The 21,432-nt window shown below is 39.5% G+C and overlaps 1 protein-coding gene across 9 annotated transcripts in view; it reads right to left on the bottom strand.

Moving 5' to 3' along the window:
- Nucleotides 1-21,432, bottom strand: part of ppip5k2 (diphosphoinositol pentakisphosphate kinase 2) — a 113,581-nt gene that overhangs the window by 27,587 nt on the left and 64,562 nt on the right. For all 9 annotated transcript variants that reach the window (XM_072281338.1, XM_072281344.1, XM_072281342.1 and 6 more), the window contains 2 exons: nt 20,810-20,926; nt 10,101-10,271 (listed from right to left, as the gene is read on the bottom strand). In XM_072281338.1, coding sequence (XP_072137439.1) covers nt 10,101-10,271; nt 20,810-20,926 — 288 coding nt within the window. The remainder of the gene's footprint in view (nt 1-10,100; nt 10,272-20,809; nt 20,927-21,432) is intronic.

Here is a 21,432-nt window from a genome sequence, read left to right as displayed (position 1 = left end):
CCCAACAGATGACAGACAACAGGCACCACCACCACCACCACCAAAGTCCAGTGGACAATCCTTGTTCAGATGCCCTCCTCCAATCCACAACCCTCCCTTTCACTCCTGGACTTACCTGTATCCCTTTGCTCACTTGGCATTGGTAGAGCAGCAAAGGAGAAGTTTTACCCTGTGCAAGATCAGTTTAAAGGCTTGTACATCTTTGGGTCTGTATGTACTATTAAATTTCCAAATAATGGGGTCATGAACATTTACTGACTCTCCACAATACATGTTTAACATGTTCTGTAGGCTTCCTTAGAACCTCTGAATTTTGCCTACAGTATTTTGTTTAATTGCCAAACTTTATAGGGAGTTTGGTGATAACTAACAAACCAAAAATAGTAGCATCAAATTCAAATTTTAAAACTATTAATACAGTGTAGGGTAAAGAATGGCAAGGAATAATAACTAGTAATTAGGAATATGGATTATGCTGATCTGTTAACAGGGAACTGCAGACAAGAGATATGGAATGCAGCAGCGATGACACCCAAATTTCAGGAACTTCACTAATTATGTTATAGCATGCACCTATTGCAAAAGAAAATTGGATTTACTGTTAGACCTTAGGATAATCATTTTATTGTGTCATCAGGACCTAGTCTGTTAATTAATTAAGTCTTCCTGTCACCACCATTCTGTTGTCAAAATGTAGTGTGACTGGTAATCCTGTCAACTGAGAACATAAAAGCTCTACCATATTCATGCTCAGGTTGATTAGCTTTGTCTGGTCTCCTGGAGTGCCCTAGCTTTGTTTAATAAATCGCTTGTTACTTCAACCGCCAACTCCATATGATCTTTTAATTTGCTCCTACAAACAGAAAAAAATTCTCCACTCTTTTTGGCAGCCAGTCATTTTGATAGCAGTTTAATCGTAGAGGTTTTCTCAAGTTTGTCAGAAGTGAAGGTGAAGGCAAGTAAAAGTGCTGCAGCTACTGTGCACAAGCCCTGATATGATTATGTTAAATTTACAACAACAAGCACAAGATATTAAATGTGACATCAGAAAAATGAGCTGCATGTCTTTGCCACTGATAAAAAGATGTAAACAAAAGTCCTATAAGAATAGATGGATTATATCCAGAGGAGACAGACAAGCTAATTAAATGGGGATACACAATTTATCACAGATTTATGTGAAATGATAGGTGAATAGTACAAGTTTAAAATGAGTACAAACCACTTTGATTCCTTCCTTAGATCTATTCTCAGTGAAGACAAAGAGGGTAAGTAGTGTGGACTGGAATCTTTATGTGTATAATGATGGAATATGAGGGGTTTAGGGTGGGGTGGAAGTATAAGAAGTAACTTATGGAGAGGATTGTAGATTCCACTGAGTTGAGGGAGATGTTGATCCATTTGAGGTATAGAAAGCTGAGGTGGATCAAAGGAGCCGAACATCACAGCAGAGGAAGGGGTTGGAAGCCAAAGATTGCAAAGCAGTGGAACATTAATTGGAAGAGTCCAAGATCAGTACTACAGCTTTTCCCAAGTCACAGTGTACCCTAACCTGGAAATATATCATTCACTGTTACTAGCTATAAGCACCTGAAATACTCTAATTTGTGTTCTATTGAACTGAAATTGTTGAAGGCAGAAGCCGCCACAATTTTTCATGGGCATTTATGGATGGGCAATAAATACTGGTCTTGCCAACAATCCCAACCCCATCCTGTAAATGAATAAATTTTAATAATTATTTACACAAGAGAAAGATGTTGCCAGTTTATTGGTAAAAGAGGGAAGTGAATCAGTTCCATAGACTTGATAAATGGAAAGCAGTCAAGTATATGACAGAACTTAAGATAGACAAATCACCTGCTCTGGGTGATTCCTTGCAAAGGAAAGAGGCACAATTGCAGAAATGTAGGTCAAAGTTAGCTACTCAAGAAAGGGATGACAGCAAGGGTTATAACATTATTCAAAATTGGATTCAAAGGTGGATATTGCAAATACTAGGCGAGTCGGTTTAAACTTCTGATGTGAGGATACCAATACAAGGATTTTTCAGGAGCAGTCATTTGTCAAAACCACAAAAAGGCAAATAATATATCATTACGTTCATCACCTTTACTCAGTGTTGCCAAGGGCAATAAAGTTGCTGTTATACACATGATCTTTCAAAAGATGTTTGATAAGTTACCACTTAAGATCGTTAGCAAAATTCAGCCCATAAAAAGGATAATGGGCACAAAATTAAGTTAGGGCCAGGAAAAGTCATGACAAACAGTTTACTTTCAAGCTAGAGGTGTGGCAAACAGTGAAGATGTTAGAAAATAGTCAGTGTCATGGAATGAGTGGGTGCAAGCTAAATGGAATTTAAGGCAGGTCCTGTAAAATAATACATTTTATTAGGAAGATTGAGGAAAGGCAACATAATTTATTGGGTAAAAATCTAAAGGACATTGTTATCCATTTACAGCAAGAGACAAGGTGGCATGAGAAAAAAAAAACTTTTTTTAATTTTAAGGGCAGACATGAACAAGAATTCACTGCCTGAGTGGATGATGGTAGCTGTCACTTTCAGAAAACAACTAGATAACCTTTCAGATAGAGAAACTGCAGATCCACAAGAACCAAGGAGTATTATTAACTAAATTGTTCTTACAAAGAGCTGGCATGGGTTGAATGGGCTGAATACATCACTCCTTGCTGCAATAATTTTATGATCCTAAATTCATTTCCAGTAGAAGTTTAATTTTTTAACCATTAAAAGATAGGTTTTGTTACAAATGCATAAATGAAAGGACAATTTAACATTTTTCCAATTAAAACATTCTTGAATGGAGAATTGATATAATAATTTGAAAGCAACGCATAAAAAACTGGACAAATTTAGTGAGCCAAGCAGCAACAATGAAGGAAAATGGACAGTCGACGTTTCCGGTGTCTGACACCTCATTTAGACTAGCAACTTAGAAGGATAGTGGCTGTTGGAAGACATAATCTGCTGGAATAGTAAATTGTAAATTGTTATTTTAGGACTGAGAGCCTAACATGATTAGGTTGTAGAGACAAAATTACTATGAACCTCAATATGCAAATCAAAACTGCAATCAGTAGCATTAGTCTCCTTGCAACAATTCTAATGAAGTGTTTAATTTTCTCTTTAACTTTTTCTTATCTTTACAATTTGATCGGAAGAATAACACTAAAGGCTCTCATGTTATAATGAGTTATATGGATCATTTTTTTGAGGATGGGTTAAAGCCCATGTTCATCTGTCTCCTACTTAAAATGGGTGGAAAAAGGGATTTAATCTCTTTAAAGACATATTGGTTCCCAGGTGACATACTTTCTGATGAGATACTGGAAAAATGTCAACAAACTGTAGAAAACACGGCAGTCCAATGTTAGAGGGTGTTCTACAGTGTACCAGAATCCTGATATTAAATAAGGACCTTGAATCATTGATAAAAATTAATGAGTTGGATCAGTTCCAAAACACTGAAGAGTCATGAATGATTAACACTCCATGCTGTTAGGTTGCATGGTTATAACTGGTTAAATTGCAGAGTCAATTTGGGATTGCTTTTGTTGGGGCTCTTGACAACTAGCATTTCCCACTGAAAAGGAATGAACTCTATCAGACAAACAAGAACTCATGCTAATTTTGTGAATCTCCTAACAGCTTGGTCAAGAACTCTCTATTATTGTAATAGATTCCCACAATGTTATCTAACTGCCCTAAAAGGAAATAGGAAATTTTCTTTGAACATTTCAGATATTAAGGTATCATGTTAATTTATCTAGCATAAAAAAGCACTTTAAAAAAAATACACAAATTGCTGGAGGAACTCAGCAGGCCAGGCAACATCTATAAAAAAGAGTAAACAGACATCGTTTCAGGCTGGACCTTTTATCAGGATTGGAAAAAGAGATGAGAAGTCAATACAGTGTATTGGTCTTCATCAACTGTGGGATTGAGTTCAAGAGCCAAGAGGTAATGTTACAGCTAAATGAGACCCTGGTCAGACCCCACTTGGAGTACCGTGCTCAGTTCTGGTCACCTCACTACAGGGAGGAATTGGAATCTATAGAAAGAGCACAGAGGAGATTTACAAAGATGTTTCCTGGACTGGGGAGCATGCCTTATGAAAATAAGTTGAGTGAACTTGGCCTTTTCTCCATGAAGCGATGGAGGATGAAAGGTGACCTGATAGAGATGTATAAGGTAATGAGAGGCATTGATCATGTGGATAGTCAGAGCCTTTTTCCCAGGGCTGAGATGGCTAACACGAGAGGACACAGTTTTAAGGTGCTTGGAAGTAGGTACAGAGGAGATATCAGGGGTAAGTTTTTTATGCAGAGTGGTGAGTGCATGGAATGGGCTACCGGTGATGGTGGTGGAGGCGGATATAATTGGGTCTTTTAAGAGACTCTTGGATAAGCACACGGAGCTTAGAAAAATAGAGGGCTACAGATAACCCTAGGTAATTTCTAAACGAAGTACATGTTCGGCACAGCATTATGGCCCGAAGGTCCTGTATTGTGCTGTAGGTTTTCTATGTTTCTAAATCAGAGTAAAAAGGTGAGAGAAGCAAGGTAGTAGGTCATAGGTGAACCAAGAGAGGGGGAGGGATGAAGTAAAGAGCTGGAAAATCGACTGGTGAAAGAGATAAGGGGCTGGAGAAGGAGGAATCTGATAAGAGAGGACAGAAGGCCTTGAAAGAAAGAAAAAGGGGAGGAGCACCATGGGAGGTGATGGGCAGATAAGGACAAAAGACGAGAGAAGGAAATGGTTGTGGGGAATAATGTGGGGGGGGCAATCACTGGAAGTTTGTTCATGCCATCAGCATGGATACTACCCCAATGGAATACAAGGTGTTGCTCCTCCAACCTGAGTGTGGTGTCATCATGGCAGTGAGGAGGCCACGGACTGACATGTTGGAATTGGACTGAGAAGTAGAGTTGAAATGGGTGGCCATCAAGAGATCCCACTTTTTCTGGCAGGCAAAGTATAGGTGCTTGGTGAAGTGGTCCCCCAATCTGCATTATTTCCTTACCTGCCTATCACCTCCCACTGGTCCTCCTACCCATTTCCTTTCTTCCAGACCCTTCTGTCCTCTCCTATCAGATTCCTCCTTCTGCAGTCCTTTATCTCTTTCACTAATTGACTTCCCAGCACTTTACTTCACCACTCCCCCCTCCCAGTTTCACCCATCACCTACTACCTTGTACTTCTTGCTGCCCTTCCCCACCTTCTTAACCTGACTTCTCATCTCTTTTTCCAGTCCTGATAAAGGGACTTAGCCCAAAGTGTTGACTGCTGCTGCCTGGCCTGCTGAGTTCCTCCAGCATTTTGTGTGTATTATTTTGGATTTCCAGCATCTGCTGATTTTCTCTTGTTTGCATTAGAGCTATAAATAGTCAGAACATACGTTATCTATAATAAACAAGAGAGAATCTGCAGATGCTGAAAATCCAAGCAACACACACAAAATGGTGGAGGAACTCAGCAGGCCTGGCAGCATCTACGGAAAAAAGTACAGTCGATGTTTTGGGCCAAGACCCTTTGGCAGGACTGGAGAAGAAAAGATGAATAGATTTAAAACTACCTATAACGGTTTAGCTAGTCAGTTTTTGTTAAATACCTACATTCAATTATAACTATTATAGAAAACAAACAAAAAGGAAAACAGATCCATAGATAATACTAAATAAATAAATTTAGTTTTGTTGTCCTTTACTCACAAACTACAGATGCACTCCAAAATAAACCAGTGTACTTCAAAAGCACTTTAAGTAGACAGCTGGTGATAGGAATTGAACTGTCGGATAATTGTCCTATTAAAAACCTTCAGATACCATATATTTCTTAATACTTAACTCAGCCTTTAAATTGAAAAGCCAAGGTGAAATGAACTTCAAGTTATTCAGCAGTTTAACCAATTTTGTTTGCTCCAATTAAGCCTCTTGCAGTATTTCCTATTTTAATTCTTAACACAATGTTCTACTTTGATTATTCCCCATATGCTTATTTAGCTTTTCCTTGAATACATCAATAATATTTGTCTGCATCACACCCTGCTGTGACAAATTCCACATTCTTGCCACTCATTGAGTCAGGAAGAGTCTTCCAAAGTCCTAGATGCAAATTCAATATTATGATTTCCTTATTTGATTTCTTGGTGGTTATCTTATATTGATGACCTCCAGTTTTATTAATCCCACAAACATACTGAGGTCTATAGAAAGCTTTTATAATCATGAAGATCTCTATAAAGAACATTAACTTTTTTAAAAGAAAGGATATTAGAATTTTCATCTGAACCTGCTCATTGCATTTTGGTACCAATCCTGTAATTACTGTCATATCATCTCCAGCATCTCTCTATTCTTTGCATAACAAGATAATACAGATTAATATTAATTTTAGGTTCAATACAATTTAGCATAATCTCAGTAGGTTTCAATTCTGTCCTTTTAAAAATATACTTGAGCCGTGTTTATTTTACATAATAATTACAAATTTACAAATGGAATCTATTCAGTTTTAGAACATTGGTGTAGTAACACTGATTAAGATAACTTGTCACTGCACCAGCAAATCATTCATTTATTAACTTTTTTGATACTTTGAGTTTAAATTGGTTAAATGCTATTATCGTACAGTTACAGCAACACAATATTCAAAGTTCGAGTCTTTTGTGTTATGATTCTGAAAGAACTGTTCTTAATGGTAGTGGCTGGAAGAAGGTCATAGTCGGGAATTTAACATCAAAGGATATGGCAGTGGTGTGGCTCTATAGGTAAGAGACGAAATTACATCTTTAGAAAGAGGTGACATAGGGTCAGAGAATGTCAATTATTTGTGGGTGTAGTTAAGAAACTGTAAGCATAAAAAAAACCTATTATGCGAATCATATATAGGCCTCCAAATAGTAGACAAGATGTGGGGTTGAGTTTGCAAAAGGAGCTGGAAAGGGCATGTAACAAGGGTAATGTCACAATTGTAATGGGGGACTTCAATATGCAAGGGGATTGGGAAAATAAGGTTGGTGTCAGATCGCAAGAGAGGGGATTTGTTGAATACCTATTTGTTGAATGCTTTTTAGAGTAACTTGTGCTTGAGTCTATTCGGGAAAAGGCCATCTTAGATTGAGTATTGTGTAATAACCCCATCTTATTAGGGAGCTTAACGTAAAGGAACCCTTAGGAGGCAGTGATCATATGATTGAATTCATACTGCAATTTGAGAAGAAGCATAAGTCACATGTATTAGTATCACAATGGAATAAAGGGAATTACAGAGGCAAGAAAGAGAGCTTGCCCAGGTGGATTGCAGGGAGATACTGGCTGAGATGTTGGCAGAACAGAGGTGGCTGAAGTTTCTGAGAATAGTTCACAAGGCACAGGATAGAATAGATATGTTCCACAGAAGTAGCAGTTCTCAAATGGCAGGGGTAGGCAACCATGGCTGACAAGGGAAGTTAGGGACTGCTTAAAAGCCAAGGAAAAGGCACATAAGGTAGCAAATGTGAGTGAGAAGTTGATTGATTGGGAAGCTTTTAAAATCCCAAAAGGTAACTAAAAAAACTATAAGAGAAAGGATTAAATATGAGGGCAAACTACTCATAATATAAAGCAGGATACTAAAAGATTTTTCAGTTATAAAAAGAATAAAAGGGAGGTGAGATATTGGACCGCTAGAAAATAATGCTGGTGAGGTAGTAATGGGGGATAAAGAAATGGCAGAAGAATTTAACAAGTACTTTACTTCAGTCTTTACTGTGGAAACACTAGCTGTATGCTAAAGGTCTGTGAGTGTCGGGGAGCAGATCTGAGTGCCTTTACTATTACAAAGGAAAAAGTGCTAGGCAAATTCAAAGGTCTTAAAGTGGATAAATCACCTGCACTAGATGGACTACATCCCAGAGTCCTGAAAGAGGTTGCTGAAGAGATAATGGATGCATTGGTCATAATCTTTCAAGAATTACTTGATCCTGGCATGGTCCCAGTGGACTAGAAAATTTCAAATGTCACTCCACTCCTTAAGAAGAGAGGAAGACAAAAGGAAGGAAATTATTGGCCAGTTACCCGAACCTCAGTGTTGGGAGTCCATTGTTAAGGACAAGGTTTTGGGGTACTTGGAGACTAATGATAAAATAAGTGAAAGTCAGCATTGTTTCTGTCAAGGGAAACCGTGCCTGACAAATCTGTTTGAATTCTTCGAGGAAGTAACAAGCAGGGTGGACAAAGGAGAGGCAGTGGATATCATTTACTTGGATTTTCAGAAGGCATTTGATAAAGTGCCTCATATGAAGCTGCTTAACAAGATAAAATCCTATGGTGTTACAGGAATTATACTGGCATGGATAGAGGAATGGCTGACAGGCAAGAGGGAGTGAGTGGGAATAAAAGTGGCCTTTTTTGATTGGCTGCCAGTGACTAGTGGTGTTCCTCAGGGATCAGTACTGGGGCTACTACTTTTTACACTGTTTGTCAATTATTTAGATAGTGGAATTGATGACTTTGTGGCAAAGTTCGCGGATGATATGAAGATCGGTGGAGGGGTAGGTAGTGCTGAGGAAGCAATGCGATTGCAACAGGATTTAGACAAACTGGAAGAATGGGCAAAAAAGTGGCAGATGGAATACAGTGTTGGGAAATGTATGATAATGCACCTAAGTAAAAGGAACAATGGTGCAGACTATTATCTAAATGGGAGAAGGTTCAAAGATCAGAAGTGCAAAAGGACTTAGGAGTCTTCATGTAAGACTCCCAGAACGTTAATTTACAGTTTGAGTCTGTGGTAAAGAAGAAAAGTGCAATGTTGGCATTTATTTCAAGGAGTTTCAAGGGGAATAAAATATAAGCACAAGGAGATAACACAGAAGCTTTATAAGACACCAGTCAGGCCACACTTGGAGTACTGTCAACAGTTTAGGGCCTCTTATCTCAGAAAGGATGTATTGTCATTGGAGAGAGTCCAAAGGAGGTTCACTAAGGATGATTCCAGAATGAATAGGTTAACATACGAGGACTATTTGGCAGCTTTGGTCATGTACTTGCTGGAATTTAGAAGAATGCGGGGGTATCTCATTGAAACCTACTGAATGTTGAACGTTGAAAGGACTAGATAAGGTGGGTGTGGAGAGGGTGTTTTCTGTGATGGGGGGGTATCAAGAACTAGGGGGCACAGCCTCAAAATTGAGGGGTGACCTTTTAGAACAGAGGTAAGGAGGAATTTTTTTTAGCCAGAGATTGGTGAATCTGTGGAACGCTGTCACAGACTGTGGTGGAGACCAAGTCTGTTGGTATATTCAAAGCAGAAGTTGATAAATTCCTGATTAGTCGGGGCATCAGGGGATATGGTGAGAGGGCATATGTATGGGGTTGAAAGAGTTCTGGGATCAGCCATGATGAAATAGCAGAGTGGACTCAATGGGCTGAATGACCTAATTCTGCTCCGATGTCTTATGGTCCTGCAAAATATCATCTTACATCAGTCACTTAATCTGACAATTTTACCATGTTCAGACATTCTTTCACAGGTTGCTGTGCTGATAAATCAGTTTCTTATTGGCAGATTTTTTTTGTAATTATCCTCTTTTAAATAGGTGGTTATAAAACAGTATCTAGCACAAACTCCAAAACATCTTCAACAAAATGTGCCTAATGATATAGTAAGTGGTGGTAATACTTTGTACGAGAGAAAGGATCTGTGGAGAAAGAAACAATATTTTAGTGTATCTACAGTAGGTTTTGATCAAAGGTCATCATCCTACAATGTTAACTGCTTCCCACTCCACAGATACAGATTGCCGTATAGTAGCACACAACTATTCTTATAATACTTGTGTACTACTATGACTATTTTTATAATGTTTGTGTACTATTATATTCACCTGGAGTGTTTCAATTATACTAATTCTCATTATCATTGATACTAGAAGATAAATACCCCTCTCTAGTTAGAAATTGAAGTGGTTATTCTTTCTAATTTTTTTCTTTTAAAAATACTAGACAGAGCATTCCCTGCAATTCCAAAAAAAAAGTTCTTACAAACTTCCAAAGAATTTTAAAAGAAAAAGAGTTTAATTTAAAACACTTACTTCCACTGAGCCTATTTTCTTGGATCGTTGCAGTGGGGATTTTCGATGTATATAAATGGGATCTGAGACCATTGGCCTGAACGACACTGTGGATTTTTCAGCAGCTTCCCTTCTTGAAACAGACTCCTCATCATTTTCACTATTCAGGAAGACTTTGGCTCCACTGTCATTCTATTATTAAAGGATACATTGTCACTTCTGTACGGTTATATTTTGAAACTAATTGCTGTAATTTGTTTTTGTCTTTCCTCTAATAAGCACAGGAGAATTACCTACTTCAGTAAAATTTTCAAGGAGCACATATAAGTAAACTTTACCATGTATAATACTCACTAAAACTTCACTCACATTTGCACGTTCAGTGTCCCTTCTTGCAATGTAGTAATGATACATTAATAACAGAGTAACCGTAGTTGACTTACCATGATTTAGGGCTTTAGACTTGCCTATCTATTGGTTAGGAATTACCATTTGATGGCTAAATGGTAACAAGTTATAGCTGCTTACAATGGAATGTAGCAGGAAGGAGAAAGGCTATGAGAAATTGAGAAAACTAAGAAATACACCTTCCTCTCCCTCCCTTATCTGCACATCTCTTGTTCTCTTTTGCACCTGTATACCAACCCCCTTCTCACAGCACTTGACAATGCAGGGGAAATGTAACACATCTGGGGCCCAAACAATCCTTACAGGATTAGTATATAGACGAACCCCACATTTCTGTGGTGGTGGTGGGAGGGGTGGGGAGAGAGAAAAAGGCTGTATTTGTGAAAGACAGTCCAAAATGCAAGGTCGTGTCATTTATGCATGCATCGAGAAATAAAAACACAAAAGAAAATAAAATGTGTATTTATTTGCTTTCTTTTTCCACATGAATTCTGCAACTGTAACATGGGGGCTTGCTTATACTGCACGTGGTGCTCACACTATGGTCTCTTCTGCACAGGAGAAACCAAAAGTTAATTTGGTAACTTTATTCTGTTTAAGTGGCAAGGATGACCATGAGCTTCCAGTCACCTGTCACTGAAATTCTCCATGCCGTTCCAAATTCACATCTCTGGCTTCAGCCTCCCACATTGTTCCAGAAGAGCTAAAAGCAGGCTGTAGGAAATCTACTGTCCAAGTATTTGGATGCCCTCAGAACTTAACATTGAATTTAAAAATTTCCAGTAATAACATTTTTTAAAATCTCCTTAGGATCTACATACGTTTCATTTTTGCCTTTCCAATTGCCAGTTTTTAAAAGTAATTGTTAACTTAATTTTGATCTGCACTTTATAGCAGATATTCCCTCTGCTCTCCCCACTCTTTCCCAGCTAATACAATAGTCTTATCACTTATAATGAAGGGTACTTGGCACAAAATGTCATCTCTATTACATTATTGATGCTTAACTGGCTGAGTGTTTCAAATTTTTGGCTTTTTGCCAATTTCTTATCTCTTATCCACCAAGCCCCAGGACCCATCCATCCACCATGGTAGTGAAATTGTCTACTTGACAGCAGTCCCTTGCCCCTAAGCTGTGACCATACCCTGCACTGAGCTGACAATTACTCACAAAGGCTCTCATCTCCAGACTCCCACTTCCCTAGGTGCCAATTTTCAAACACCGAAGTTCAAGTTTGATTGTCATTCAACCACAACCATACATATGAAAACAACCAAGTGAAACAGCATTCGCTCTGGGGCCAAGGCGCAGAACACAGAGCCAGAGCCACACACAGCACATTTAATTATAATAGCAGAAAAGCATAGTCACAAAAAATTAACAATATAGTACAAGTCCATGAGTGTCATGGCCTGTAGAATGCTGGTCTTGGACGTAGTCCTGGAGCTATATTTCTGCAACAGCACACGGCAGTGATAGCTTGTGGCCATGGTTGAACGCAATCCAGCTTGTCTCCCACCAAGCAAACACTGGGCAGCAGCACAGGAAGAGAGGCCAGCCTGCAATCCCGAGGCACATCATCAGTATTTCTTTCCTCAGCATCTGCAACGGGCATGAATGAGGCCAGGTCCACACCACAACCGAGTCCCTGCAGATCCCCCCGCCATCGGTCTTGCCAATAAACTAATGAATTGGGCTCGATTCACTCCAAATCCAATGATGACAACCCCTCTCTTCTACTACCACCCAACCTTAATCTGATAGTTGTTCCCTCTTCCTTCAATTAATATGTCCCCCACAGCTGGAATGCTGCTTTAATTCAGGTCTTAATTCGCCAAAGGCTAAACTCCACTCTGGGTCCTAGAGTGACTGAAGTCCTCTCAAAGTTCATTTATTATTATCATAGTATATATGTATATACAACTTTGATATTCGTCTTCTTATAGGCAGCCTCAAAAAAAGAGAAATCCAATAGAACCCATTAAAAAAGAATATCAAACACTCAATGTGCAAAACAAGAGCAAATCGTGTAAACAATAAAAAGAAACAAATAGCATTCAGAACTAAAGTTCACAAAAGTGAGTCCACAACCACAAAGCCAGTCCTAATCCATTGATCTGATTCCTTATTTACTCCCAGTTTACTGATGCTCCAATGAGAATCAACTACAGTGGCTCTTAACTCCCTGAAGTACTGGTTGGTAGGTTAAATGGTCACTGTAAATTGTCCCAGGATTAGGCTAGGATTAAATCGGGGTACTGCTGGGCGACGTGGCCTGAAGGGCCGATTCTACACTGTATCTCAATAAATAAGTAAATAATGTTCCCCACTCAAAGTCTCAATTGAGATTATGAAGGAAGAGGTTCAGTCCCAACTGTGTAGTGTGGAAATCTGCATAAAGTGTGGTTTGTTATGATTTGGTGAATTAACCGCTATCTTACGGAGATCAAGTGTCAGCACTCATTAACATATTCATGCTTTCTTTAACAACAATATCATCACTGAACACCAGGACATTATCTCCCTGACTATCAAGGATCTCATTTCCTTCAGCGATGTTCCCTCCATAGCTTTCAACCTCATACCACCAACCACATCTCATTTAACCCTCAAAAACCACAAGCAGGACTGTCCAATTAAGGCTCATCATTTCAGACTGTTCTCACTCTAAACTTAATTCTTCGCACCTTGGCCAATCCCTTCCTACTTATATGCAAGCCACAACTGATAACCCTGCTTTTCTGAGTTTCCAGTTCACTGGGCCCAACTATCACATCTTTAGCATGGATGTACAATCACACAACAGCCCATCCCATTGGAGGAACATCTGACAGCCTTCTACTTCTTCCCTGAATGGAAGTCTCACCTGATCCCCTCCATCAACAAGCTCATTAGCTTGGCTGCTCTCATCCTTACATAATGACTTCTCCCTCAACTCGGCACTGATGCTGCTTGCTGCACCCATAGGACAGAGCCTTTGACTACATCTTACCCATTTGCAGCAGTTCTGCTCTCACCCAGTATCCTGGACAGAACAAGGATAAATTTCCCTTGATCTCTCCCATTAGAGTCTGGATTCAGAGGATAACATTTTGCAATTTCCACCAGTTTCAATAAGATTTCACCACCAGACAAATCTTCCACTTGTCTCCCTTTTCAGCATTTTGAAGGGCATCTTCCCTTCACAACTCTATCATCAACCACACTCCGCACAATGACATTTCTTCAGGCAGCAGAGAAGATGCAACATTCACCCTTTCCAACCATCCAGGGACATAATCTTGAGCAATACACACATAATGCTCTGGATTTCCAGTGTGTGTAGAATCTCTTGTGTTTTTATAAAGAGACTTTCCAGGTGAAGTAGTGATTTACCTGCACTACTTCTGCATTTGGTTTACACAATATGGTCTCCTCTGCTTTAGAGAAACCAAACACAGATTATCAGATTGAGTACCTGCTTTTAGGCTGTAGTGATAATGTTAAGCATCCTGTTCCTTGACACTTTAATTCTCCATTTTACTCACACTCTGACAATTCTGCCTGTGGACTCCAGCACAGCTATAAGGCGGCCCAAAACAGGGTTGGACAGAGCCTGGCATTTTTATTCAGTCATCCACCTTTAACTTTATGTAGTACACCCTGCTCCACCATTTGCTAAGCCCATTAACAATTCATCCACATTGCAACCTATGATGGTTATTCTCCTTATCCTAACCCCCTCTCCCATACCTTCTTTTTGCTGCAACTTAAAACCATTTCCATCTCCACATCCCAGTTTGAGGAGGGAACTGAACCAAGAACTTTGTTTCTCTCTCTGTACGTGCTATCTTTCTTGCTTAGTGTTTCCAGCATTTTTTTTCTTTAATTCACCATTAGAAATTTCAGTTACTGATGATCTAACAGCAGATGAAAGATGTTCTGGCAGGATTTCCAGAAACTGATATCCTAAATGTGTAGAAACTTGATATTCTAACTGTGTAATCACCACTGGAGAACTTCATCAAATTTACCATGAGATTTTCAGCAAAAATACATTTAATGCCCATCCTTCAACAACACAAGACTAGGTCCAAGACCTCTTTGTGCAACTGCATCCTTGATTTCACAAACGAGAGAAAATCTGCAGATGCTGGAAATCCAAGCAACAAACACAAAACGCTGGAGGAGGTCAACAGGTCAGACAGCATATATAGAAAAGAGTACAGTCAACGTTTTAGGCTGAGACCCTTCATCAGGACAGAAGAAAAAAAGATGAGGAGTCAGAGTAAGAAGGTGGGTATATGGGAGGAAGAACCACAAGGTGACAAGTGAAACGGGGGGGGGGGGGAATAGGGTGAAGAAAAGAACTGAGAAGTTTATTGGTGAAAGAGGTACAGGGATGGAGAAGAGGGAATCTGGTAAGAGAGGACAGAAGGCCATGGAAGAAAGAAAAGGGGAGGAGTACCAGAGGGAAGTGATGGGTAGATAAGGTGATAAGGTGAGAGAGGGGAATGGGGAATGGTGAAGGGGGTGGGGGGGGCATTACCAGAAGTTCAAATAATTGATGCTGCATGTCATCCTTTCAGGTGGAATACAAGGTATTGCTCCTCCAACCTGAGTGTGGCCTCACCGCAACAGGAGGCATGGACTGACATGTTGGAATGGGAATGGGAAGTGGAATTGAAATAGGTGGCCACTGAAGGATCCCGCTTTCTCTGGCAGACAGAGGGTAGGTGCTTGGCAAAGTGGTCTCCCAATTCTTGATTTCTTCACTTGCAGACTCCAGTCAGTTTAGATTGCAACACCATCTACTCCACATTCACCTACAGCACAGGTGTACCACAAGGCTGTGTGCTTAGCTCTCTGCTCTTCTCGCTTTATACTTACGAATGTGAGGCCAAGTACGGCCCCAATGCAATAGTTAAGCTTGCTGACGACACTGTTGTTGGCCGAATTTAAGGTAGGACAGAGATTGAAAATGTGGCTGAGTGGTGACACAACACTCAACGTTAGCAAATCCAAAGAGTTGATTATTGACTACGGAAGGAGGAAACCAGAGGTCCATGAGCCAATCCTCATTAGGGAATCAGAGGTGGGGAGAGTCAGTAACTTTAAATTCCTCGGTGTTATTATTTCAGAAAATCTGTCCTGGGTCCAGCATGTGAGTGCCATTACAAAGAAAGCATGGCAGCACCTCTACTTTCTTTGAAGTTTGCGAAGATTCGGGATGACATCTGAAATGGTGACATGCATGAGGCTCTCCACTGGTCGGTGTCAACTGTCTAAGCAATACGCAAGCCAGGAAGTACGATTTGGAGAGCAAGCTGTTGCCCATGCACCAGGTTGCCCCTCTCCACACAGCTGATAAATCTAAAAGAACAGAGACCAATACAGTTCAACATCTACAGTATCGCAGGAGTTGCTAGTCAACATTGAGCTCAAGATAGCGGAACTACAGCTCTGGGTTTTTCCCTCGAGGTTTACTCCCAAAGCCTTCCCTATGAGAGAGTATATGTAGCTGCAAGGCGATAGCAGTTTGAGATGAGAGTTTTTGTTTTCCTGGATGAGCTGATGACTGATGAGCTTGAAGAGACGGGTTTTAAGGCATTTGTAACCAGCCTTTCCCCTTAAACTGTCAGTAGAAATGTTTCCGTCAGACTTAGTAGATAAGCCACACGTGAAGGCCAGGAGCTCGATTTGGTTGTCAGAGGCTACACGAGATGCACACCATTGAGAGCACTTAATAGGTAGTGGGGACTTATCCCCACTACCGCCCCCCGCTGTTACAACTTTAAGGGACCAAAATCTATGACAGACTTCTTTAGATACAAAGTGGAAAGTATACTTACTGGTTGCATCACGGACAGGTATGAAAACACTAACATCCTTGAATGGAAAAGGCTATAGTGGATACAGCCCAGTGCATCACAGGTAAAGCCCTTCCCATCACTGAGAACACCTACAAGGAACATTCTTGCAGGAAAGCAGCATCCATTATCAAGGACCCCCACCATTTAGGCCATTCCCTCTTCTCGCTGCTGTCATTAGGAAGGCGGCACAAAAACCTTAGGTCCCAGACCACCAGGTTCAACCATCAGGATCCTAAAGCAGAGTGGATGCTCACTCACCCCAACAATGCACTGATCTGACAACTCATGGGCTCATTTTCAAGGACAGTACAACTCATGCTCTCAGTATTTATTTACTGTTTGTTTGTTTATTTTGCTTTTTTTAAAAATTTGTATTTGCTTTTGTAAATTAGTTGTTTGTCCATTTTTGTGTGCAGTTTTTTTCATCGATTCTATGGTGTTTCTTTGTATTTACTGGGAATGCCTGTAAGAAAATGAATCTTAAGCGTAATGTTTGGTGCCATACATGTACTTCGATAATAAATTTACTTTGAACTTGAATACAAGTTCAACATAATGTACCTAGGAAACATCTAAATGTCATTTCAGTTTAAGAATATAATTAAACAAGAGAACTGTTTTTTAAATTCATACAGAGATTAGATTGAGGCAGGATTGTCTAACCTAAAGAACATAGTGAACCAGATGGGTTGTTCATTCCCAAGATTAGATGAATTTCATGTTGAAAACAAAATGAAGCTCATCAATCAGATATGAATTCTACAGCTTCTATTGTAAGATTTGAACTTAGATTTTTAAATGTTAACTTTATCATTGTGGCTCCATTCTACACAGGTAAATGCAGAAATATTTGTTTTTGTAGCTGATGATGTGAAGAGATAACTTGATATTTTGAAAAATTACAAAATGGAAGCATTAAGTGACATCATTTGCATTAAATTTTCAAACAAAATAAATTACAAAATATTTCAGATCTGATTGCTTTCACTAGGGAATATAACTCAAGCAGGAATTTAACGGCTTGAGCAGTCATTAAAAATTATACTTTCAAATGATTAAATTTCTTAAAAAGATTTAGTAGAACAATGTTATTTTCCTTCCTCGCTTCTTTCATGTACCCCAAGAATTTCAGTCACTTTATTTTAATAACTTTATAAATTTAATTTTAACATTACCCTGTTACCTCAGAAATGATGATGCATATGTGAATTCTCATACACCAATGACAACTTCCACTTCGCAGCCCGTTAAACATAGCAAATAATATTACAAGACACTTCACAATGCATAATTAAAACAAAATTTTATAACCTGCCATATGACAAGAGACGATTAAATGCCTTATAGATTTAAGGGGAATCTTAGGAGCAGTACTGGTTTCAAAATTAGTAAGGGCTTTACCGGAAGCCCACATAAGTCAGTAAGAACATAGAGAATGGTTGATGTGCAGCAGATTTTGAATGACCTCAAGTTTATGAAGTATAACATGAAAAACAATGCTCAGCGGGGAATAATTGAGGTTTAAAAGTAACATTAGCAGAACATATTTCAATTGCATTCAGACTAGGAGTAAACCTTAGAGCAAACCATGAAGCAGGCACAAATTCAGTGTGTTTAACTGGGACATCAACGGTTTATCCTCTGCAACTGCCTTCTCCATTGCCGCGATTCATGGTGCTTCATGCAGGTTATTACAGAACAAATACATGTTGCTATGACTTCCAATGGCTCATGAGTTGCATGCTTCACAATAACGTGGAGTCACTTCAGGAGCAGATTTCATTGGCGTCAGTAATGATGGTGATGATGGAAGCGGAGAGGAGATGAGATGCAGCCACAGACACTCAAAACTTACTCACTTTTCAGAATCTAGGTGTCACCCGCTAGGCCAGTATTTACTGTCCATCTCTAACTGGCCTTGAAAACGTGGCAATGAAACATCTTCTTGAACTGCTGCACTCATTATGTTGAAGATACTTCTACAGTGCTGATAAGAATTTTCCAGGATTTAGATACAGTGACAACAAAAAATTAGAGTAAGTTTTCTAAATCCTAAATGTGCAAGTTTTAGGAGAAACCGTAGGTGGTGCTGTTCCTCTATGGCTGATGCTCTCGTCCTTCTTAGTGGTAGAGTTCACCAGTTTGGTAGGTTCTGTTGGAGAACCCTGGACAAATAATTGCAGAGCACTTTGCAAGTGGGACACACTGCAATACTCTTGAACTGGTTTCAGAGACCATGAATGGCTAGGAACAGTGGTTGGTGGGGAATCAAACAAGCAGGCTGCTTTGTCCTGAATAGGATTACACTGTTTTTGTGCCTTATAAATATTGGAAGGACTTTGAAGTGTCATGAGGTAAGATTATCTACCTTCTGACTTGCTCTTGTAGACAAGGTATTTATACAGCTGTTCCAGTTGAACTTCTGATCACATCTGATGTCCATTAAGTTGATAGTGAGGGACCTGGTGAAAGTAATGCTATGGAATGTCAAGAATAGGTGTCTAGACACTCTCTCTTGGAAGTGGTTTGCACTCGGCACTGGTGATGCAGATGTTACTTGCCACGTATTAGTACATGCTACATTGAGTCAAGCTGCTGTCTTGATGTAAAGGACTTACATTCACCCTTCACCTCTGGGATTCAAGAGTTTCGGTCCATTTTTAAACTTCTGAGATTGTGATAAGTTCCACAACAAAGTGGACCTGTTAAGACTTAAAACTGGTCATCGGTGAATAAGCAAGTTATTGATTAACAAGTGCCACCTGATAGCACGACTGATATCATCTATCACTTTCCTGATGAATGAGAGTAGTTTGCTGGATTGCATGCATTCTGCATTTTGTGATAAGCAAGTATCTGAACAATTTTCCACACTGTCGGGTAGATGGTAGCATTGAAACTATACCCTGCCCTCATAATTAAATGTAGTAGGATTGCAAAGCATTGATCTGATCCAGTGATATTAAGCTCACTGATTGATTGTCTACTACATGTGGTTTTTGTTGCTCAGCACAAACATGGTTCTGTGTTGCAGCCTCTTTGGGTTGTTGCTTAGTATTTTTGATACTGCTCTAGGCATGACTTACTGCAAGCGTCTGTGACCTAGGGTTGAACCCCTGGCATCATAGAAATGGCAAAGACAGGGATATGTCAGGCCTTCAGTTTTCTGATCCTGCTGATCTCATTTCGGCAGCTGCAAACACAATATCTCATGGATGTCTGGTTTTGAGCTGCCATATCTGTTCATTGCAACAGGCAGGTCTTCACCTCCACAGAGAATACACCAGTGGCAAATGCAAAGTGCAAGCCCTTCCATTGGGTTCACTCAATCTGCCTTAGACCCAGTCTAGCAGCTACGACATTCATGAAGCAGTCAGTGCAAGAATACAATAAATAGGATAAATGGATGGTTGACGTGGACTCAGTGTGCTGAGAAGTCTGCTTCCATAACTGTATCTCCGCCTGTGAGCTTAGTCACTGTAACCAAACCACTCTTGGTGATGGGCACTGAAGCTGAAGTTTTATAGTACAGACGCACGTTGAGTCCTGCAAACACCCATTTACACAAAATCCTACCCTAACTCCATTTTATTTTCCACATAGCCCCATCAACTTCCTCCCTGATTCTACCAATAACTGGCACAGTGTTTCCCTGGTTTTTATCTAGCAATCTTGGAGTCAATATTACTTATGATAATTACAAAAACTTTTCTCACTGCTGGAGAGGCAAACAAATTTGAATTCCACAGCTTTCATGGGTAGGAATTCATGTGTCTGGATTGTTAGTATAAACTCACAGGGGCCCCATTCCTACACTCTTTTCATACTCACTAGGTCCTGTTCACTTTAATCTCACTGTGAAGCAAACTCAGGTGGGGTTTGCTTCCCATGTTCCATTGAAACTGACACAGATGGCAGTAAAAAAATATTATCCTACTGTGTAACATCTAAGAAGGTGTATTAAGTAGGGTACATTATTAAAAGGAACAACATCAACTTGTTTGGAAAATTCGCCGTTGTGGCATCACAAATTCTCAAGGATAGCAAATTATCAAAGGTTTTAAGATACTATCAATCGTCTCTTCAACGTGCCTCGGACTATTTGCTACAAATGCAGAGTTTTTTTGCATTTATCTTACTTCCTGTTTTGGCTCTTGCAAACTCCTAACTTCATTCACTATATTCCTTAAAAGTCTCACATACTACATTAGTCAAATATTATTCCAATTCCTGCAGTTATTACCTGTTGACAGTCCAAATGCATAAAGTCCCCGTTTCCTCAAAATTCTATTTTCTACTCTTGTCAAACAATAACTTGGCAACAGGTAAATATTAGAGAACACACTGCCAGAAATATCCACAGGACAATAATGTAATGTTAACTCAAAAACTTTTGATGGCACACTTGACTGAAATTGTAGTCAACATACAAATAAATGAATATAATACTAATTTTAAAAAATGAATACCTCACGAGATGCTGGTCTATATCCAAAACCTGATGGAAGATTCTTATCTTCTTCACACCCTTTAGCACCAGGGCTGAAGTGCAATTCAACATGAAATCGTTCTTCTGAGGTAAGGTCCTGAAAGTTAAAATTATGTAAAGCTAGTATTTTTAGGGCTGATTGGATAAATCAAGCATTTAATTTGTAAATATAGTTTGTTCAGGTGACTCCCACATTACAGTTGGGAGGTTGTATTCCTAAAAAATGGGTTGTATCACAGTTTCCCATAATACAAATTTATATCACCTGCACATACATCAAGAAACATGAGTTGAAAAAGAAATGTAATTATTTGCTCTTCCCATATAATTCCTGTAAGACGAATCTATTCCACATTGATTGCCTATATTTGGGGAAACCTGCTGTCATCTTTCTTCTCATTCTCTAACATGCTTGAACATTGCCAGTCTAGACATTTAAATGGCTAAGAGGGCATCTGTGCAGTTTTTTCCTTGGCTTTACCAATACCACTCCGAACAGGGCATGAGATGAACTGATTATGGTACCCAGGGACAACTATAATACTTGGTCCATTTCATAGTTCTAATAAGCAATGAGGCCAAACTGATATGGTAGCATGAAAT

This window comes from Mobula birostris, chromosome 17 (assembly GCF_030028105.1).
Source record: "Mobula birostris isolate sMobBir1 chromosome 17, sMobBir1.hap1, whole genome shotgun sequence".
NCBI classification, from domain to species: Eukaryota; Metazoa; Chordata; class Chondrichthyes; order Myliobatiformes; family Myliobatidae; genus Mobula; species Mobula birostris.
The sequence above is the reverse complement of the archived record's forward strand: the minus strand, read 5'-3'. Positions and strand labels throughout refer to the sequence as shown.